At 43.0% G+C, this 23,043-nt stretch overlaps 1 protein-coding gene across 2 annotated transcripts in view; it reads left to right on the forward strand.

Moving 5' to 3' along the window:
- The first annotated feature begins 1,046 nt into the window (after window positions 1-1,046).
- The window catches only part of ULK2 (unc-51 like autophagy activating kinase 2), an 83,406-nt gene continuing 61,409 nt past the window's right edge, over window positions 1,047-23,043 (forward strand). The window contains exons 1-7 of one of the 2 annotated variants that reach the window (XM_078067994.1): window positions 1,047-1,679; window positions 2,922-3,014; window positions 4,146-4,187; window positions 16,571-16,603; window positions 16,895-16,931; window positions 21,356-21,529; window positions 22,565-22,638. In XM_078067994.1, coding sequence (XP_077924120.1) covers window positions 1,590-1,679; window positions 2,922-3,014; window positions 4,146-4,187; window positions 16,571-16,603; window positions 16,895-16,931; window positions 21,356-21,529; window positions 22,565-22,638 — 543 coding nt within the window. In that variant the 5' untranslated portion in view covers window positions 1,047-1,589. The remainder of the gene's footprint in view (window positions 1,680-2,921; window positions 3,015-4,145; window positions 4,188-16,570; window positions 16,604-16,894; window positions 16,932-21,355; window positions 21,530-22,564; window positions 22,639-23,043) is intronic. The other variant, XM_036073458.2, reaches the window with a different exon arrangement.

The raw sequence follows: 23,043 nt of genomic DNA on the forward strand, positions 1-23,043 counted from the left end.
CTCACCTGGGCTAGATTTTGAGATAGGGATAGAATGACGTAGGTGTGCACAGAAGTGAGAACAGAGATCTAAGACCCTACATTGTGAAGGTTTGAGGAAGGGAGGGGCTTCTTCTGAGGATTCCAGCTGGAGGTTCTTAGGGTTCCTGTGCCGCCTTCAGGTCAGTTTGCCGGGATGGACCTGGGGTGGGAAATGTAATTCTAGTGCTAAGGAACAACCTGAGAGCAAACATTCTAAACAATGGAACATACCAGGATAGCACAGGGCCTGAGTTTTCTATGATATTTTCAAGTTTATTGTTTATAAAATGGTTTTGTAAGACATATCCTTGAGGGAAAGTTGCCAAATAAGTTCTTTGACACTTGACCTTCAATAATCAGGTAGAAAAGCAAGCTCCCTTAAAGCCATTCAAAGGTAAGCCTGAGGTCAACTGGCAGGATACCTGGTGGCTGGAAGCAGGGGTTCTCATTCTTAGGGCCGTGGAAAATGTATTCAATACTGAGTCTGCGTGCATAAACACTTCTCCGGGAAGAGGGTCCTGTGCTGTCATCAGCTTCTCACAGAAGTCAAGGGACCCCAAAATGTGCAGAACCCCTGCCCGACACCACCTCTTCAGGGACCCGGGGGAGTAAACCCAGAAGGGTCGGGAAAGACCCGCAGCTTGGCTTTCAGAGGGCGCGGGGAAAGCCGGGCTCTAGGAGATGCTCCTTTGCCCTGACCGGTTCCCTGGGGTCTATACTGCACAAGGGATGCCCGGTCCCTCCTGCAGTTGTGGGTTCAAGACCTACTTCCCCGAGGCCCGCCTCCCAGTGGGCTCCAGCCCCGGGGTGTGGCAGGCTCGAATCTGCTCCCAGGCCCAGCGCGAAGGCTGCAGCGGGTAACGAGCTGTGGTTCCAGCGGCTCGCATCCCACTTCCCCGCCTGGGCCAGTTCCTGGAGGGACTGGCCTCGACCGCAGCGCCGCGCCCCGGGGCGCGCGCGCACTCATTTTCCTGGCGGAGGGAGCGGGCTTCGGAGGGCGCTGCGTCCTACAAGACGTGCTGACGTCGCGGAGGGCCGGCAGTCGGCTCGGGAGCGGCCGGCGCGCGCGCGTGTGCGTTGGGCGCAGCTGCGAGGCGGGGAGGCGCGCGGGGACGGTGGTTGTGCTGGTCCTAGGGCGGCGGCCGTCACCGCAGCAGCACCCCGGGCTGAGGGAGCCGTCGCGGCGGGACGAGCTGGGGATGGGGAGGACCGGGCCCCGCACCTCTCCCGGGCGCGTGTGCGGCTCCGGGGGCGCACAGTGACGGCTGCGGCGCCCCTAGCCGGGCAGCGCTGAGGCCGCTTCGCCAAGGGAGCCTTCGGCCGGCGGCGGGCCGGGCCATGAGGAGCGGCCGGGGCCGGGCCGGGCCTCGCTGACCCCCGGCCCCGCGCGGAGGCCTCCCCCGTTTCCGCTCCGGCCTCTCGGCATGAGCGTCCGCCCGGGCCGGGGGCCGCGGCTGCCCCAGTGCGGCGGCCCGCGGGCGCGCTCCGGGCCGGCGGGCCCGCGGTGCTGAGCCCGGCCCGCGTCGCTGCGCTGCCCGCCCGCCCGCTGTATGCCCCGGGGGCGCGGCCATGGAGGTGGTGGGCGACTTCGAGTACAGCAAGAGGGACCTCGTGGGACACGGGGCCTTCGCCGTGGTCTTCCGGGGGCGGCACCGCCAGGTGAGCCCCGCCGGCCGGGGCGAGGCCGGGGTCTGTGGGCCGCCCTCCGGTCCGCGCGGCCGCGGCCGGACTGGGTGGTCCTGAAACTTGGCGACGCCGCGGGCGCAGAGGCCCCCCCGGGTTGGCTCGCCGCCCTGAGGCCTGCCATTGTGCGCGCTGTCAGTGTCGCGGGGTTTGTTTTGGTCGGGCGAGGACTGTTTTGAGGCCGAAGCCGCTAGGCAGCGCTCCACCTACCGACGGGCCGCCCGGCCTCTGATTTCCTCCTCGCAGAGCGCCTGGTAACCAGAGTGCGCTTAGGGGCTCGCCCGCCCGGCCGGCCGGCCCGCCGGGACGTGCCGTTCCACCTGAGTGTGCCCAGGATCCGAGTCCGAAAGGACCGCACGGTCCCTGCCCAGCCCTGGCCCCGGACGTGGACGCATCTGAGGTTTTTCCGCGCCCTGGGCTGCCAAGGCTTGTCCCTTTTGAGGTCGATAACTGCAGACCCAGCGGAAAACGGGCTGGTTTCCCGTTAGCCCGAGACTTTCTCAAACTCGGGGTGGGGGGGTGGGGGGGTATCACATTTCCCAGCATTGGTTCCTCAACACGCGGACGAGCCCCGTACCACCTTGCCTTTCTGGGGTTAGATAGGCGGGTGGGAAAGAGGGTTGCACGCTTCCTTTTTCAATCCAAGTAAACATGAATGCTGGTGCAAAAATGTTTCAAAGCTCTTGCTGTTCCGCAAATAGGGTCCCACGAGGTTGTCGAATCTAAAGAATTGGGAAGAGCACCTAGGGAGTGGAAATGATCAAACGGGTTTTGGTAGTCCTGGTTGTTGGCAAGGGGCCTGTTAAAAGTGGGCTGGTTTTGTTGCTTATCAGAGTAATAAAAACTACTTTCCTTTATTATGGGAATAACTGAAAACTCGACAAAAAGTGATTAAAACAGGGCCAAATCTCGCCAAGCTATCAAATACCACCTTCCAGTTTATTATCCGCATTTCTCCATAACTTTAAAGTGGTTGTAAACTTTGTCCTTTGTTTCATTTCATGCTAGTTACTATGTGGTCTTCCTATTTATTATTTTTAGTGGCTGTCTTGTAGGACATTAGCTTGTAATTTATGAAATCATTTTCCTATTGCTGGAGATTCAGATTCTTTTCCATTTTCCCCCCAGTGTTTATGAATTTGCTAAAAACACCTTTGTGCTTATAGATTATGTTTCTATAAAATAATTTCCCCGAGTAACACTGTTTTTCCTTTTCAGAAAACTGATTGGGAGGTAGCTATTAAAAGTATTAATAAAAAGAACTTGTCAAAATCACAAATACTGCTTGGGAAGGAAATTAAGATCTTAAAGGTATGTTTCTTTATGTGATATTTCATACTGGGTTAAAACTTACTTTACATAAATGCATGATGACATCTTTTGTAATTTTGGTCCCTGGAGCCAAGTTTGAGAATTTTCACCTGTTGCTCTCATTTTTGCATGCTCGGTTTTTTGAGACATTTGAGTACTCGGAAGCTATTTTTAAGAGTAGGTGTTTGTGGCTCGTGGGCTTAGAAGGATTCTGTGAAGACTGATTTTAGCTTCTCCTAATTTCTTCTTTTCCTTGGTTATTGTGTTACTGTTTGAGAAGAGGCACACCCTTCTTATCCATTATTTAGCTCTTCTCTTGATCCCTTTCAGGTGACACTTAAGTATTTGGGGGGGACTGGGGGCAGATGGAACCTTTCTTCCTTGTAAATTGAAAACAAATTATTAACCTTGGAAGTGGTCTTTTTAGATCACTCACAAGCAGTGTTACCCAAGTGAGGTCCTTTGGGGAAAAAATGGTTGCCTAGTCAAATGCGTATGGAAAATCCTGTTTACTGCATACTTCTTGGAGAGTCGCAAAGCCCTTTGCTCGGCAAAGAAAAATCTGAAAAATTGCGCAATGAAGAAACTGGCTTAGGTGTATTTAACTCGGTGTTCCCCAAGCTGATGTGAACGTAGAGCTCTCACCTCACACCAGCTTTCATCGAAACTACTTCTCTGTGGAGAGCTCTTTGGTAAGAATTACAGCTCTTTGAGCTAAGAATTATGCTTCGTTTTCTTTCAGGCAAATAACGTGCTCTTTAAAAGCACTTTGGAGTTTCATGCCTTTATTGCTGTTAGAACTGTATATTGAATTTGAAAAGACTCCCAGAGAGTCTGTGGTCATACTAACTGTGACATTTATTTTGTAAATGAGAGTACTCACCTTGTTAAGAGTCTAAAAAATGATCCTGGTGAAAAAACATTTAGGGCTCAAGTAAAGTTTGATCAGGCACATTTCCTCTTATTCTTTTGTAGATTGAATTGTTCTAATCTAGTAATGGAAGTGTAGTATATAGAAAGAGTATATAGTATGTGTATGCGTGTGTATACTTAAGTTAATATTTATTTGCATATTGAAATATATTTATTAGAGCGATCACAAATATTTTAAATTCTCAATTTCCTTAACAGGAACTTCAGCATGAAAATATTGTAGCACTCTATGATGTTCAGGTACCTTACTATTAATATTATTTTTTAATTTGCATGTCAGTAAGGAACTCTGCTATTTCATACAAATTTAAGTGAATTGTAATAGAAATAGAAAATTGCCTTATTCTTGTTGGAAAGGTGTATGGTTTTAGTTACATGTTTATTAATAAAAAATTGCTTCAAGTAGGGGCGCCTGGGTGGCTCAGCTGGTTAAGCATCTGCCTTCGGCTCAGGTCATGATCCCAGAGTCCTGGGATCCAGCTCCACGTCGAGCTCCCTGCTCAGCAGGGGAGTCTGCTTCTCCCTGTTCCTCTCCCTCTGCCCCTGCTCATGTATTCTCTCTCGCTCACTCTCTCAAATAAAATCTTTTAAAAAAATTGTTTAAAGTAGCATAGAGGGATAGGAGGAAATAATGTGCTGCGTGAGTACAGTTATAGTTATACTAGAGGAGTAGTGTTATTTTAGGTCAAGTAGAGGAATATTGATGCCAGATCTAGCATTTCTTTTTTTTTTTTTTCCTAGCGTTTCTGTCGTAAATGTAGAAAGGACTGTTGTGGGCTATTAAAAAATCAGAGCTTTGTTCTTACTGCAAAAGTAACATTTACTACTTGTAGATGTATTAGAAAAAAATAAAAACAAAGAAAGCATGCATATTCATCACACGGATACAGCTGTGATTATCACCATAGCATACAGTAGAGTTGAATTTTATTTGGAGGTGGGAAAGCAAGGTTCTGAAGTTCTCTTCTAAGGCAACATTTCTCCTTGGAAGTCCTTTTAAAAAGCCTGATTTTGGAGAAAATTAGTATTTTGGGGGGGGCAGAGCACGAGAGTAAGTAGTTGGCTTATATTTAGGGGCAATATTGTGTTTTAAATTCTAGAACCACTCTTTTGTCTAGTGTGGTATCCACTGCGTGAGAGCCACGGTGATCTGAGATCTAAGGAGGGGGCAGCAGACTCAGCTTCTCCCTGGATTCTCACTCCAAAGCAGACTAGGGTGCATGATTTATGGTATTTCCTTCTTTTGTTTTTCTTAGTCTGGACAGTTGAATTCCAGTAAAGTAAATGGACATGTTACGTGAGTCTGCTGTATGTGTTTCTAGCTAAAACCTTTTTTATTAGGATTTTATTTATTTATTTGACAGAGACACAGTGAGAGAGGGAACACAAGCAGGGGGAGTGGGAGAGGGAGAAGCAGGCTTCCCACTGAGCAGGGAGCCCAATGCAGGGCGATGCAGGGCTCGATCCCAGGACCCTGGAATCATGACCCGAACCAAAGGTAGACGCTTAATGACTGAGCCACCCAGGCGCCCCGCTAAAATCTTTTCTGTACACACTTCATTACTCGAATTCATTTATAAGGTTTTGAGTGGCTCCATGTGCCAGGCATTGTTCTAAGGGCTAGGAATAAAGCAGTGAGTAAAACAAAGTCCTTGCTTTCAGTGTGCTTAATTTTACTGGGGTGAGACAAAATGGACTGTTCTTCTTGTGCTTCTTTTTTGTATGTAGTGATTTTTCATGTAGTCATATCATACTACAAAGTATTTAACTCAACCCACATTACAAGATGTTTCATTTTTTTCCATTATAGAAAAGTGCTATGAAGATAATATATAAATTCTGAACATAGCTTGGATTATTTTCATTCAATTTCTAGCATTGGAATTATGAGGGCAAATAAATAGCACACACAGTTTTAAAGTTTTTGATTGTAGAGTGTCATTGCTCTCCCAAGAAATTGCAATTTAAATTTCACGTGCAGGGGCGCCTGGGTGGCTCAGTCGTTAAGCGCCTGCCTTCAGCTCAGGTCATGATCTCAGGGTCCTGGGATCGAGCCCCACATCGGGCTCCCTGCTCCGCGGGAGGCCTGCTTCTCCCTCTCCCACTCCCCCTGCTTGTGTTCCCTCTCTCGCTGTGTCTCTCTCTGTCAAATAAATAAATAAAATCTTAAAAAAAAAAAAAAAAAGAAAAAAAAAATAAATTTCACGTGCAGACTATGTGAGTGCTGTGGGGTGTATTTTGTTACCTGTTTAAATGGGTGTAACTCATTCCTTCATCCAAGAAATTCAAAGCAGCATAGAAAGAAAGGGGAAAAAACTTTAAAGTCAAAACTAAACTTATCTCACCATCCCTGGTTGAAATGTTGATTCTCCTCAGAGCTGTTTGTGTAGTTTGTCTTAGTCTCTGGAGACAGAGGGCACCAAGTGGTACAAGTCAGTGCCTGGTACAAAAATTGTTAAATAATATTAACTCTTAATTTCCCATTTTTTGAGAAGCACAGAAAACCCTGTCAATTGCAGAGTAGATTTTGCTTTCAGAAAACAGAAAGTATACTTAGATTTCATTCTATTAGAAAAATATTTTTAAGTACTAGCTTTGGTTGTAGAGTGAGATATTTAGGAGGAACATGTGCTCAAAAACCGGAATTATCAAACAATCAAGAATTTCAAGGTGACTGCATTAAAATGTTTATATTTTATGCATTGTGTACTACTGGAAATACGTAAATTTAAGAGATACCAGTCAAATAAATACACTCTCGAGCATTTGACTAATGAGTAGAGTCTTGATCTAATATTTTAGATTTGCTTCCTTAATTTTAATTGTTTACTGTATGTTTGTAGAGACACTACAGTAGTTTTATCAATTTGAAATGAACATCATTTTTCCTGGCCATCAGTTTTGGAAATCTGTCTAAAGTGTATGGATACACTTTTATAAATTGAGAACTTTTGACACTGTAAAAAATCAGGTTTCAGTTTAGATGACACCTAAAAAGCAACATACTTTCCCTAATTAAAAAATTAACATATTCTCATAGTTAAAATAATCATTGTGAACATTAATAAATTTAAAAAGAAATAGCAATTTTCAGAGATAACCACTGTTACATTTCTTTTAGAGTTTTCAAAAAAATATATATATATACGCAGCTATAATCATTTATATTTAGATTTTTAAGCTTTTCATTGTGAGGGACTTAATAATAGTATTTTTACATTAGTGCAGCTTGTTTTATTAGACTTAGTATATCTTGGATACCTTTTCATGTCAACGTAGTACTGTAGGGCCAAATGATAATTTACTTAAAACCCAATTGTGGCCATTTGGGTTCTTATTTTCCCCTGTTAGAAACAGTGCTGCAGGGAAAGCTGTGTACATATCTTTGCTTATTTGAATGAGTGTCCCTGTAGAATAAAATCCTTGTCGTGGAATCGTCTGGTCGAAGATATTAGCATGTTGCCTTGCAGAAGGTTGTACCAATTTATTTTGATATAATGACCTTTTTTTTTTTTTCTTAAATCCTTAGTGCATTGACCATCTTCATGTTTTATTTGCCTTTTTGTATTTCTTCTGTGACTTTCCTGTTGGCGTTCTGTGATGTGGTGTTGTGTTCATTGTTCCTACTGATTCCTTTGTAATTAGTATTCCTTGGACCAGTTAATAAGAAAATACAGGAGTATAGTGGTGAACAAAATAGAAATGGTCCTTGCTCTCGTGCAGCTTCTGCATATTGGGGAAGAGGATATGAAGCAAATAGCTACTTGTTCTAGTGTGCACAGTGCCGTGAGGAAGACGAGGATACTTGAAGACCTTTGAGAGGAAAGCGTATGGGGGTGAGGGGAGTAGGGCTCCCCACTTTGTGGGCTGGGGAAGACTTGGTGAACAAATGGTGTTTAAGCTGACTTGATAGAACAGTGGGAGATGGCCAGGCTTGGGTGGGTGGGAGAAGAGCAGGTAAGCGCCCCAAGCAGAGGAAGTCGTCTGTGTAGAGCAGACAGGAGGGATGAGAGCTTGAGGAGCTGGGAGAAGCCCGGGCGGGGGATGGGAGTGCAGGGGTGAGGGGAGGGTGTGGTAGATGATGCTGGCATTGATGTCGGCAGGGGCCGCATGCAGTCTTGATTCTGAGGGCAGCACTCTGCCCTTGAAGAGTTTTAAGAGCAGGAGAGTGATATCATGTGTGTTTCTCAAAAGATACCTATCTTTGACCCTACTGGGCATGAGATAAGTATTGTCAGTTAGGAGTCCTTCACCTGCATATTTGTCAGTTGTCTGGATAAATAAACACCACCAGGTAATTTTTAGTGTTGTGAGAAAAAAGATGATTCATTTAATGAAATGGTGCTGGCAAAACTGAGATACCTGAGAAAAAATAAAGTTGGATCCCTATTCTCATCATTTTCCACAGTAATTTCCAAATGAATGAAAGGCTTAAGTATATAAAATAAAGAGTCTTAGAATAATGTATTTTTTTAAGATTTTATTTATTTTTTTGAGAGACAGAGAGGGCACAAGTGAGGAGGAGGGGAGAGGGAGGAGGGGAGAGGGAGAAGGAGAAGCAGGCTCCCCACTGAGCAGGGAGCCTGAGGCCGGACTCAATCCCAGGACCCCGAGATCATGACCTGAGCCAAAGGCAGACGCTTAACCAACTGAGCCACCCAGCGCCCTAAGAATCTTAGAATAATATTTAGATGACTATATATAATTCAAGAGTTGGAAAGGTATTTTAAATCAAGAAACTCAGAAGCTATAGAAGTAGGGACATGTAAAATTTTTAAAATCTTGCTTTATGGCAAATAGTACCGTGAACAAATCGAAAGCCATAAAAAGGAACAAACTTGATACCTGCCACAGCATATGAATTTTAAACGTTATGTTTGTGTTTAAATGCCCCGATTGGGTGGGGGCCCGTGATGTGGGCCCTGAAAGAATTCCCTCAGGGCAGAACAAAGGAGAGAGCAGTTTATTGAACGCGCCCCGAGGGAACAGCGGGCAGGGCAGCAAAGGAGAGACTGTCTTTGGAGGAGGCGGTGGGGGGGACTGTAGTTATAATGCAGAGTGAACAGGTAGGGGGACATACGGAATTTTCCCCTTTTTGGTAACTGTACCTGGTTGTAAGTAGCTCATTGGTCAGTTAGGGTCTGTGGCCGTTTTTCCACGTGGGTCGCTTAAGGAGCCTGTTTGCATTCAGCTCGATGGTCACTGTGGGCCTTTTGCTTTGCTCAAGTTTCCATCGCTCAAGCCTGTTGCCTAAAAGCGGCCTCTACAGTGTTGAGAATAAGAAGCCAGCCATATACAGCTATTGTATGATTCTGTTTTTTTGTGAGTTCCAAGAAGAGGCAGGACTGAGGGAGGGTGGTAGAAGTCAGGGAAGGCACAGTAGAGGGTGCCTGTGGGGAGGTGGGAAGGGCAGAGGGGATGAACGAACATTCTGGCATGATGGAAATGATCTGTATTTTGACTGGAAGGGTAGTTAATGGGTCTGTGCATTTGTCACAACACACTGAAATGTACACCTCAGTCTGTGTATGTTAATGAATGTACGTTATACCATAATAAAATTAAAAAAAAAAAAGTACAACACAACAGATAACAGGCTAATATCTCAAACATATACATCCTCTCACAAATTGGTAAGGAAACGATAACCCAAAGAGACAGTAAGCAAAGGATATAAATTGTTGGTTCTCATAAGAGAAATAAAGAGGCGCCTGGGTGGCTCAGTCGTTAAGCGTCTGCCTTCGGCTCAGGTCATGATCCCGGGGTCCTGGGATCGAGCCCCGCATCTGGCTCCCTGCTCAGCGGGAAGCCTGCTTCTCCCTCTCCCACTCCCCCTGCTTTGTTCCCTCTCTCGCTGTGTCTCTCTCTGTCAAATAAATAAAATTAAATTAAAAAAAAATAAAAATGGCTAATGTATGAAATGATATTCATGAACAAATAGTCAGGGAAATGTAAATTAAAGTAACAGTGAGATGTCACTTCTCACGCATCCCTTTGGCAAAATTAAAAAGTGCCTCAATTCTTACTGGTGGAATTTGGGAGGAGGTGTAAAATATTCTCATGGATCACTGGTAGAAATGTGAATTGTTAGAACATTTTTGGTATGCTGTCGGACAATATTTTGCTTCTACACCCTGTAAGAATATTCTTAACATTGCAGCCAGAATAATCCTGGTGATGTAAGTCAGGGCTTGTTGGTCCTGTGCTCGGACTCGGACTCTGCAGTGGCTCCCCATTTTTATCAGAGTAAAAGCCAAAGTCCTTATTTGCACAGCATGACCCTATTATCTCTGACCCGGTCTCCTGTTTCTCTGTGCTTGCTGCTTCTGCTCCATCCACATGGGCCTCCTGCATGGTCCCCGTAGCAGTCCTTTCTCAGGGCCCTCTTCTTCCTTTTCCCTAAGACCTTTCTTCCCAGATACACCATATATAGTTATTTCCCTGTCTCTGTGGTATATATAGATATATTCCCAACCTTCTTGAGGTCTTTACTCAAGCATTATGTTTTCAACGAATACATTTTAGCTTTCTTTAGCCACCCTCGGTAGAATTACAATCCGCTCCCCAGCACTATCTCCCTCCCTTACTTATTTTTCAAAGCACATATCACCCTCTAACATTTTTTGTATACTCAGTTCTTTTGTTTGGTGTCTCTCCCTAACTCTTAACTCTTAGAACCGAAGCTTAACGAGAACATGGCCTTTAACTGTGCTTGCTTACGGCTGTATCCTCAGTACCTAGAACGGTGTCTTATATGTCGTGGGCAGTTAAAAAATATTTGAATGAAGAGAAATATCTGTTGCCATTAGAAATACACACCTTTTACTAGGAGAAAGTTATGAAAAGATACATACCAGCTGGAAATACTATTCGGAGGGGTGGAGATAAGCAAAAAGGTGGAAATGGATTGTGTTAAAATGTACAAAAATGCAAATATATGCTCCATTTGCATGTGAGTGTATGTATAAATAGGTGCATGAAAGCAGAAACCATCATGTCAGTCTCAGATGGTGACATTAAGGTGATTTTTTACTTCTTTCAAATGTTATGTATCTTAAGGTTTTGCAATAAAATTGAGGAAAAAAAGCAATTTTCTTTTTCTGTGGGGGAGTATTCACTTTTGCTTGCTTTCTTTCTGCAGTCCTTGGGCAGTCTTCTGGTTATGAATTTGCATTCCAGGTCCTTTAATGCCAATGAGGGAGTATGTACTTCTGAGTATTAGATTTAGCCATTATGGTTAGAAAAAGGAATATTCTCCATCATAAATCAGTGAGCATAGACGTTTATTAAAGTATGTAAAACACTGGCTACTCTGGAGGATGGGCGAGGGTGGATATGGGGCCACCGTGGAGGAGGTGACTGGGTGACAGTGTTGGCACCACTGGAAATGGAGAGGCCTGGGCAGGTGGGTGAGCCATTTCGGAGACGGGGCTGATAATAGCTGTGTGAGGTAAAGAAGGGGAAATCTGAGTTGTCAGCTCTTTGTTGTATGTATTGAAATGTTTTCCCCAGTTTGTCTCTCTTTTCTCGGGGGCAGGGAGGAGGGAGTCTTTGGCATCTCTTTGGTATATGGAAGTTCTTGCATAGTAACATTTGTCCATCTGTTCTTTAATGGCTTCTAGGTTTCATATTTCAGGATTTCTCCACCTTGAAATTATAAAAATGGCCCTCCCCCATTTTCTTCTAGTATTTATGGTTTTGGTTTTTCATATTTATATCTTTGGCCTCTGGAATTTATGTGCGGAGAAATGATATAGGGACTCATCTTATTTTTCAGCAGGGTATGCCAGACTTTTCCCTGTTGTTGAGTATGACTGCAGAAGAGGGTGGGACTTTCTGTGGGACTGGTGCAAAGAGTTAGGCAGTTCGCAGAATTCTGGGCAAAACAGGTGTAGATTAGGGAGGTACTTTGTTATCACTTTAAGTTTGTAACTGGGGGCCAAGGGTGCAAGAGCACCTGGCTCTGGGGGCCCCGAATGGACTAGGTTGGACCACTCGCCACTGACAAAATCCAAAGACAGAGAAATGAGTGGTGGTGAAACAAGAAAGGGGTTTTTTTCAGTGAGGCCAACCCTGGGAAGACAGCCGAATAACTCTCAAGGACGGTCTCCAAAGTGCTGAAAATACTCCTAGGTTCATATAAGGAAAATGTGGGGGGCGCCTGGGTGGCTCAGTCGTTAAGCGTCTGCCTTCAGCTCAGGTCATGATCCCAGGGTCCTGGGATCGAGCCCCGCATCGGGCTCCCTGCACGGCGGGAAGCCTGCTTCTCCCTCTCCCACTCCCCCTGCTTGTGTTCCCTCTCTCGCTGTGTCTCTCTCTGTCAAATAAATAAAATCTTTAAAAAAAAAAAAAAAATGCGGGGGAAAGATTGATGGGTACCTGCAGGTGGGCAGTAAAGGTCAGGTCGATCATTGTCTAGGGGTCAATCACAGGGGCTCTTGCCGGCCTTGGGGCAGTCCCTATTACTCCTTTGCCCTCTGGATCTTTTGCCTGAGGTAAGAGATCAGCTGGAAAGAAGAACTTAATCAATTAGAAAGTACACACTGAGGTCAGAGTGGGGGTAGTTGGCATCCTCTTTCAGGTTTGACAGCTCAGTGTTATATTCCAATGTGTGTTTTTTCCAACACCACCAAGTCATCAGCTCAGTTTTAACACTGTCTACCTGGAGTTAGCATCAGATCCGACAGGTTAAGGACTTTGCCCTACAAGGCTGCACCCCTGCCCTGCACCGCCCCCCCCCCAATTTCAGGCACCAGTCACAAGTCCAGGTTGTCACCTGTGACTCTGACCAACCAGCTATAGATCAGAGGTACCAGCAACCTCCTCCTCGGGTTTGATTAATTGCTAAAGTGGTTCACAGCCCTCAGAGAAACATTTCACTTACTAGATTATCGGTTTATTATAAAAGGGTATAAAAGAATATAACTTAGAAACAACCAGATGGAAGAGATGCATAGGGTGAGGTATGTAGGAAAGGTGACCACTCTCTGCACGTCCCTCTGAGCCCCATCCTTTTGGGGTTTTATGGGGGCTGTATTACATAGGTACACTTCATTAAATCATTGGCCGTTGGTGATTTAACTCAATCTCTAGTCCCTCTCCTCTCTCTGGAGGTGGGGTGGGGACAGGTGGGGCTGTAATTTCCAACCCTCTAATTCAACCAGATTCCCCTGGCAATCCAGCCCTGATCCTTAGGTGACCTGGAGGTTTTTCCGAAGGTCACCTCATTAACATAACAAAAGACCCCTTGATCTCTGATCCCTTAGGAGGTTAGAAGGATTTTCTTTCTTCTTTTACGAGATAACCGTAGCCTAAGGGGTGGAGAATGAATCAGGAAAAGTAGCAGAGAAATGGGTTTTGGGAGCCCAGACTTTGTCTTCAATCTTTCTCTTGCTCTTTATTGAATTGTTTTGTTACTTTATGTTTCTCCCCTTCTGATCCTGATATCTGAGTTCTGCTGGAAAGAACACTTAGTCATGCTATCTGATTTTTAAATTCACTTTATCTTTATTGTTTTTTCAAATTACAAAAGGAATAGGCCCCCAGTGGAAAAACAATTTAAATAGTCTAGCAGTATATAAAGTAAAAAAAAGATGCCCTCTTCTGATAGCTCCCTTTATTTCTTCTTCCAGAAAAAAACCACCGTTGTGCATCCTTCAAAAGACTTTATTTTTGTTTATAAACACCACTCTCTTGGTAAAGGGCGATCATAACCCAAGCCTGCTTAAGCAGGATGCTATGAGGCTGACTAGTACCATGTAACCCCAAGGAGAATAATTCTGAGGATTGTGTTTTTAGTTGAACAAATTGTTTTTTAAATTGTTTATTTCATCTAAATTTTTGTATACTGGCATAGAGTTCTTCATAATAATACATTTTCCCCCCTTCTTAGGGATTTTCTATCTTATTAAGGAGTTGGAGTAGGGAAATGATAAATTGAAATTCATTGTGTTTAATTTTGTGGATGGAAGTTCCTGGGGAGGAGTTGAGGATGAGGATTTTCTGATTTTTAGAAAAGGAGAGCAGATGTGTGTTCAACTTTGGGAAACCCTCCATGGTCTGGCTCACAGGCCTATTGGCCTCGTTCCTCAGCCTTTCTGACCCTGCAAGTGTCTCTTCAAGTTCTTCCCTACTGCCCCAGTACCGTCGGAGTTTCAGTTTGTCCATATATGGCTTGATTGGTTGTTTTCTCTTTTCTTTTTGCTGGCTCTTGGAGCTAGTGCTCCAGAGCTTCACTTTAAAGATGGGCACTTTTGTAGTGGAGGCCTTTAAAGAGGGGGGTGTTCAAGAGAGAATGATCGAACCTTTGAAGGGTTGTACTGCTTTAAAGGTGGGCAAGAGAAGATTTGCATGAGAAATCAAGGATATTAAAACATTTCTTTCCATGTCTTTGTGTGGAGTAAACAGTTTAGCCTTCCCTAAGGAATTTCTAGTTGTCTTTTCAGTAGTTAGGCTGTGGTGCTATTATATGATTAAGCAATACTGATTTGAGATGATACTTTTGTACTACATACTTGGGGAGAAGAAAACTGTGGTTTAATGATATCTCAGTATTTTTAGGGATGATAGGGCATTTTGGTCTGGATTTGATCAGGTTAGATGGCCAAACCTAAGACTGATTCACCATAGAGATGATTTAGCTAAATTAGAAATATATTTTTGTTTTTCTTTCTGATAAAAGGAAATAAGTATTTCTTACAAACTTGCTTTTCTAGCCTGCTGGGAGCTGATGGTTCTCCACTTCCTTCCTGCTCATGGGAGTGCTGCTGTTAGGGAAACCAACTGTGTTTTACGCTTTCAGCTTGGCTCTTCATGCCCGAGCTGTGTGTGGTCCTGCTTGGGCCAGACTGTGGTTCCTGGTTCCCCCGCAGAGAGCAGACATTCTTCTGAACTTCCAAATGCCTCCATGGGGGGGGGGGGGGAGGGCTCAAAGAATTGGGCACAGTGTGTTTTAATTTTTTGTCTAGACCGCTGGAGTAATTAAGTGAAGTAAATCATCCCAAGTCACTGAGTTTCTTGCAGAACATAATTTGGGTCTTGACTTGTGGCATCCAGACCCTTGGCAAACACCGTGGACCCACTTTGTGGCAGCCCCCTTGTACTGCTCCACGTTGCACAGAAGTGCTCCAGACTAGAAGTGCTGAGAAGCCAGTTTTTATTTCCAATCTGTGTGACCTGATACTTTATTTATAAAATCCAGTAAAAACAAATTGTTGTAAAAATGAAGTTTAAAAAGGACCTACAGGGCGCCTGGGTGGCTCAGTCGGTTGATCGACTGCCTTCGGCTCAGGTCATGATCCTGGAGTCCCGGGATCGAGTCCGCATCGGGCTCCCCGCTCAGCGGGGAGTCTGCTTCTCCCTCTCACCCTCCCCCCTCTCATACTGTATCTTATTCTCTCTCTCAAATAAATAAATAAAATCTTTAAAAAAAATAAAAAGGACCTACAAACAGATGTCCAAAGTTTTTATTATTAGGTTTAGCAGACATAAAATTATTTTGTTAAATTGTTTTAAGCCTTTAAAATTTCTTAGGTTTAGTTTCTGTAATGATCTCGTGGGCTAGTACCAAATAATTCACTGATTGGCACTGGTTCTCGAACCACACCCTGAGGCATACTGCCTTACCTCTCCTCCTATCCTCTGATAGAACTCCTCATTCTTGAATTTAGGATATTAGTGAAGCCAGGTGCTTCTGGGAAGGGCTGTATCTTGAATCACATTTGAACACTGTCTCCAGTTAGGCTATAGGAAGAACAATTTAAAATTTAATTAACATTGTAAAAATTGTTACCGAAGAATCAAGAAGCCAGTCTTTGAATTACGCAAGCAACAGATCTGGAGCTATATGACTCTGAGAGACTTAGTAAAATTTCTGAAATCAGTTCCTTAAAAATCAGTCTGTTACTAAGATATGTGAGGAAATAAATGTCTTTCCTCTGCCAACAAATCCCTGATAATGTGATTGCCTCCAAATAAACATAAGAATCAGAAAAACAAAAAACTAACCATCCTGGGTCATGTATTCCAGAAATCAGATTGTGCGTTTAGCGTTGCTAGATAGGATTATCAAGTCATTGCTCAAATCATAAACTTTTCAAAGTAGAAACGCTTCGGGCGCCTGGGTGGCTCAGTTGGTTAAGCAACTCCCTTCAGCTCAGGTCATGATCCTGGAGTCCCTGGATCGAGTCCCGCATCGGGCTCCCTGCTCGGCAGGGAGTCTGCTTCTCCCTCTGACCCTCCCCCCTCTCATGTGCTCTCTCTCATTCTCTCTCTCTCAAATAAATAAATAAAATCTTTAAAAAAAAAAAAAAAAAAACAAAGTAGAAACGCTTCTCTGAGGACCAGAGAATCCTCCCCCCGCCCCACAAATTTACCATAGCTATGACCAAACAATGAATCTTTCTTTAGTTCTTTACATAAACAGAATTGAACGTAATGACTATATTAGTGTCATCAAAACTTGGCTTGCTTTTGAAGTTGGGATGCTTAAATTACTGTGTTGGGGATTTTAAATTTCATTTTACTTGTTTAATAATGAACAAGTGCAGTATTTTTATTAACTCTATTTTTTTGAATCTGAGCTTCATTCTTTCTCTAAATTGTATTTAATGTTTACTTTTCAGGAATTACCCAACTCTGTCTTTCTGGTGATGGAGGTAGGTAGTGTATGTGCTGTTTAATTTACTTCAAATTCCTTTTGATTAATATGTACTTTACAGTGGACAGTAGATTATTATTTGAAATTTTGAATTAATAAAGTCCATTTAGTGACTTAGATTCTACTTTATAAGTAATATATAATTTAAAAATTTGATACCATAATTCTTATGTTTTCAGACTAGATTTACATTATATAGAAACTATTTTTAATTAAAATTAACTGATCATGAATTGAATTAATCTTGAATCCGTTTCCTTATTTTAATATTTTTTCTTTTATGTATCAGTACTGCAATGGTGGAGACCTGGCAGATTATTTGCAAGGTAATTTTTGTTTGTCTGTCAGTGCTCAATAAAGATAGTACTGTAGTCTGTTTAATCCTGAGAGTTACATCTGAAATAATGCTGACCCTGTTTTCTGCACTTGTATAGAAACATTCAATAAATATTTGTGTATTTGTTTAAGTGTGAATCGCTTTGCTGACCAACTGTTGTTTGTTGTGGTTTTATTCCTAAACTTGTGTATAAGGGCTTCCTTCATGTATCCCTCTTTCTGGCAGTGTTTGAGAGATGGGTCCTCTCCCCAGGAGAGAAAAAACCATATGGTTCTCTTCTTCGAAAGACTCTCTGGGTTACCAGCAGTGAACCTTTAGTCCCTTTCATTTCTTTCAAAATAAAAAAATCACAATGCAAAAATATATCTAAGAATGTGTTTATTAAGTGAATCTTTCTTGTAAATTAAAAAGTTACAAAGGATTAATTAAAAGTAACATTGAAATTATTTCCTGGCAGAGGTAAGATTTTAGTACTAGATGGTGCTTGAAATTCTGTATCCAAAATGTATATACACAGGATGGATATAAGGCATTCAGATCAAATTGTGTCTCCCACAAGTATTTTTTAAAATGGTGTTAGATGAGGCCAGCATCTCCTTGTTCATCCCTTAAAATGCAAGGGAAATATGCAAAAAATATCTCAACCTCTGAATAGATCATGGCCGTTGATGGTGACCCTAACACATCAATAGGTACACTTACAAAGGGTGTGGACAGTTTACAAGAACATATTAAAAATGTTCAGTTTCACCTTGTAATCAGGGAGTGCAATTGAAAGTGAGCTTTTAAAAATCTTTCAAATATAAAGTATTGCTGACTTTCAAAAGCTGCGCAGAGATTAATAGGAAGAACACTGGGAGTGTTGCCCTCAGCCCTCACCTGCGGTGGGTGAAGTGGTCCTAGGGCACAAAGCTCCTTCCCTTCCATGGCCGCGGGCCTGGGCACACAGGGGACAGCGGCGACCCCAGGACGGTGACCCCACGGGTGCTACATGGTCCACCGTCAGCAGAGCTCCTGCGGTCCGTGTACGTCGGCTGGCCAGCCAGGCACTGGAACTGCCACCGCGGAGAAGGAGCAGAGCGGGAGTCCGGTTCATCCTGAGGGGGGAGATTCAGGCCCGAGGGGAGCCGAGACCCCGCCTGGTCCCGCATGTCCCTGCCCTGAGTGGACCTGTTCTCCTCGGCTCCTGCTTCCTCGGGGCGTCCCGCCTGCCCTGCCCGCCGTGGGCCCCTCCTGAGCCAGCACACCTTAGGGGAGGCACCGGACAGAGACAGGATTTGGAAGCTTGGTTTTTGGCTAGCTGATTGTTGCGGAAGGAGAGGAGGGAGTGAGGGAGGGAAGGAAGGAAGGGAAAGAAAGGAAGGAAGGAAGGAAACTTATTACGCCCCCCAATTTAAAAAAAAATTATAAATAGTTGAGGCTCCGTAGTCCCACTCCTGTCCTTACCCTTTAGAGACAACCTTTACCTTGAATTTGGGAGTTTATTGCATGTGTAGTTTTGTGTTTTTCCCAACCAAGTTCTTCTTTTTTTTTTAATCCTAATTTAGTAAATCTTTTCTTTTTTCAAAATGTCATTTACTAGTAGATAGAATGAAGTGAGACAGGCACTTTCACTGACCACTGGTGGAAAGAAGTTCAAGCTAGAAAACACCCTGCTTCTGCCTTCTCAATCAGTGAATCTCGAGTTCCTTGATCTTCTCAGTGACCCGGGTAAAAGCACCTTTTCCCCTGGGGTCAGATTGAGTGGCACCCTATCAGTTTAGTGCCCTCATTGGAATATCAGTTTCCCTCATTAACAGAAGTCCTCCTCACCCATGCAGGCAGTGTTACTGGTGTCGCGGATTTAAGTAAGCTTTGGCAGCAGTTTCGTCCATTATGTTGAACCCTGTATTTGATATTCCAGAGCACTAGTGTTAGAACAGGAGACCCAAGAGTGAGGAGTTTATGAGCTTGAGTGTTGGGAGTCAGACAAGCTGGTTTATAACAGTGCCCCTCTTCACATCACTTAATTGCTGTGGTTTTGGTCAAGTCCTTGAACCTCTCCCTGGCCCCTCTCTGCCACAGTCCTTAAAGGAATCCCTTGTAGTTTGAAAACACTTGTAAAGACATATAAAAGAAATCTGGACCTCAAGGAATTTTCAAGAGTTAAATTGTTCAGTAAGGTGGCCACCAACCTCATGGGGCTACGGAGCTCTTGAAATGTGGCCCAGTCTGAAGATGTGCTGCAAGTGTGAATATATTTGATTTTGAACACTTCAAGGAAGAAAACGATTATATTTCATTAAGGCTTTTATGTTGATTACAAGTTGAAATCGTTTTGGACGTATTAGATTAAATATGTATTATTTAAACCTGTTTCTTTTTCGTTTTTAAAATGTGGCTACTAGAAAATTTAAAGTTATGTATGTGGGTCACATTATATTTCTATCGGAGAGCATTATATCACAACATGATCATTTAGTCCTTTTATTTCCTTTGATAAGTAAAACGCCATTCACATTTTCAAAAGAAAACAAATCCTACTGATTGGCAAGTTTAAAACATCTTAAATTAATTAGCAAGTCGTACTTGAACATGGATTCTAGCAGAATTCGTTGAGGGTGGCAGCCGCGGCTGAGCCTACTCCCTCTGGGCTAACTTGCTCAAGAATTCATTTATTTGGAAGAGTTTTGATGTTGGCCATGCCTTTAAAATACTAAGTTTTTAATGTGGCAGATTCAGGATATGGGGTTGTGATGAGAAGTATGCATTCCATGTTCATAGAACTGTGTGAATACCTACTATAGTTTGTGTCAGAAACAGATTACACTGGATCAGTCATTTCCCGCCACAAGAAGAATGTTAGAATTTGGACTCTGAAGCAAATTTAAGTATATTCAATTGTACGTCATGGGGCAAAAATTCAAGTTCTAAGCAGCTGCAGTCATTTAAAGTAGCCCTAGAATGAAAATGGAAATGAATGAAATGGAAAACTGTCCATTCTAATTTTTGCAAAGTAAGTTAAGTAAAACATTACAAAAATAAAGAGCTAATCATTGGTTTGACCCACCCACTAAGATCTGGAAGAATACACTCCCTATTTTTAGCAGTGTTTATTTCCAAGGGATGGCATATGGAAGATATCACTTTTTAGATGTTTTAGTGTATTTAGATTTCTTTTTGTTTTCAGTGAGCATCAAGAAAAGAGTCCCAAAGAATAAAAAAAGTAAAACAGAAAGAAGTATTTATAAACCATGGGGATTTATCTTCTTTGAAGATGTTAAGGACATAAAATGTCATTATAACGTCTCTAAAATGATTTTAAAGATAATACTTAATTTGTTCCAAGTGTAATATTACTTTTGTCTTCTTAATTGCATATTGAAAGATTATATAGAACATATTCTAGAGTTGTATGGGCAGAAGTATGTTCACAAAGGATTTAGTAGATAGGGTCATGGCTATTAAATCCTTAATGTAGATTCAGGAATCACACTTGTGACTTTTAGATTCATTGTAATAAAAAGTTTATCTTTGTGTACTGACTGTATTTGAATAGTTATTCTGTGCCAGGCTTTTTCTAAAGTCTTTATTATTAAAGGCGCTATCTTGTTTGATTGTCACAACAGCCCCATGTCTGTTTCCAGCTTTTTCTAGATGAGGAAGTAGGCACAGAGGGTTCATCTTCCAGGGTTACGCAGTAAGGAGGCGGAGGAGCTGGGATTTGAAGAAAGGCAGCCTGACTCCAGATCAAGCTGTTGACCATTACAGTATGCCCCAGCGGACACACAGACACACTCTAGTAGTCAGTAATGACTACCCTCCAATAATGTCCATACCGTCTCTTTATAGTAGTGAAAACAAGTGTTCCTTCTTAAAGGTGTCTAGTGATGAGAGTGGTGGGGCAGGAATGTTGCAGCAGGGAAGATGAGGGGAGAGCCATGTGGGAGCACAGACCCCTCACAGCTACAAGTGGTGGAAAAAGGTCCCAGTTCCCATTCATAGACCCCACCTGCTTTTAATTTGTGCTCATATAATGGCCGGGATGAAATATGGACATTTATCCCAGATAATTTGGCTAGTAACAAGGGGAACTTCTATTTTGGCTTGTTGAGGGGGCCTCACATTCGCTGAGTACCTGTTGTGCTCAGAGTCACGTGGGCACCTTCACCAGTAAAAAACGGGAAAGGAAAAACACCAGCGAAAACGAGAGATGCAAATGTGAGTCAGTTCTCTTTACAACAGATCGAGTGAAGCGTTTGGGGTGTCTGATATCTTTTCATAGACTTAAATTATTAGAGTAACACAGAAAAAAAAAATGTGACTCCCAGTTCCTCATTCCCTCTATGTTCTTAACTCGATTCTGTTGATGGGAGATGCAGATGGTATTTGATTTTGTGTGTTTAAATATTTATGCGATTCCTTTTCTACCAGCTAAAGGAACTCTCAGCGAAGATACTATTAGAGTGTTTCTGCATCAGATCGCAGCTGCCATGCGGATTCTGCACAGCAAAGGAATAATCCACAGGGATCTCAAACCACAGAACATCTTGCTGTCGTACGCGAATCGCAGAAAATCCAACGTCAGTGGTATTCGCATCAAAATAGGTAAATGGCCATGTAGTGTCTTATGGAAAGGACAGTCTTGAGACTCCATAGTTTTAAGAAAATTTTAGTTCAGCTTTGTTAGAATGATGGGTTTTGTTGATGCGCTTTTGAAATTTTTATTGAGTTCAGCGAGGTGCATTTGGATACGGGAACCCTTTACGTTACTGGCAGCCTATCCTAAATCTTAGGACCGAGGGGCCCACGCTAGGAACTCCAAACATGACCCCCAGCAGCAAACCCTGTCCTGCTTCTCATACATAACGTGATATATTATCATCATAACAGCAGTTGAATAACCTGGGCTCTTTACAGCCCATGGGATTTTAACACAAGGGATCTAAGAGACCATTTAGATCAGCCTTTCTTTTTCACAATTATTTGAAGCAGTTTGTAATGCTAGATATTTTTTAAAGCTTTTCTTTAAAAATAAAAAAAAAATTTATTTTACCAGTATTTAAAGAAATTTCTGGAGGCGCCTGGGTGGCTCAGTCGGTTGGACGTCTGCCTTCGGCTCAGGTCCTGATCCCAGGGTCCTGGGATCGAGCCCCACGTTGGGCTTCCTGCTCAGCGGGGAGCCTGCTTCTCCCTCTCCCTCAGCCCCTCTCCCAGCTCATTCTCTCTCTCTCTAAAATAAATAAATAAAATCTTTAAAAAAATAAGTTTCTGATTTTATGTATGTTGCATCTGGATCTGGAGAGGGAAAAAAAAAGTTCAAATTCCGTACCTGGCACTGATATTTAGTGAGAGCTGTATTAATGAATCGTTTATTGCAATTAGCATTTTCTCTTGCAAAGCTTGGTGCCCGCTCCCTGATTACAAAACTGACAGAGCAGTGACTTAGACAGTCGGTGATCACTACCAGTTCTTAGCTTGTCGAAATTGAGGTAGAAACTTTTTTCTTTGGCAGACAGACTTATTCAATAAGCTGCAAATTCCTCACAATTCCTTTGTGCCCTCTGTGTCTTGAAGGTATGATCTATGTGAAGTGTGAGTAAAGGTATCCTTTGTTTTTCTCCTTTTTATTTTGTGAAATAGCGGATTTTGGGTTTGCTCGTTACCTGCATAGTAACATGATGGCTGCAACACTGTGTGGGTCCCCAATGTACATGGTGAGTGACTGTTATTTTGTCTTTGCCTGTGTATAGTATGGTGCTTTAGCACTGGAATTTAAGTATGATGCTGGTTTCCAGTTAAGATGTGATTTTATGTATAGCCTAAATTGTTGTTTGACACTGATTATATTACTGATAATGCTATAAGTCCTCTTTTGCTTTAAAATAGTGGACAGTAGATATCAGTCACTTTTACCCATTAGTTAAAAAAATTTTTTAAAGTAGGCTCCAAGGGCGCCTGGGTGGCTCAGTCATTAAGCGTCTGCCTTTCAGCTCAGGTCATGATCGAGCCCCGCATCAGGCTCCCTGCTCAGCAGGAAGCCTGCTTCTCCCTCTCCCACTCCCCTGCTTGTGTTCCTTCTCTTTGCTGTGTCTCTCCCTGTCAAATAAATAAATAAAATC

The sequence above is a fragment of the Halichoerus grypus genome, chromosome 2 (genome assembly GCF_964656455.1).
Source record: "Halichoerus grypus chromosome 2, mHalGry1.hap1.1, whole genome shotgun sequence".
Classification (NCBI taxonomy): Eukaryota; Metazoa; Chordata; class Mammalia; order Carnivora; family Phocidae; genus Halichoerus; species Halichoerus grypus.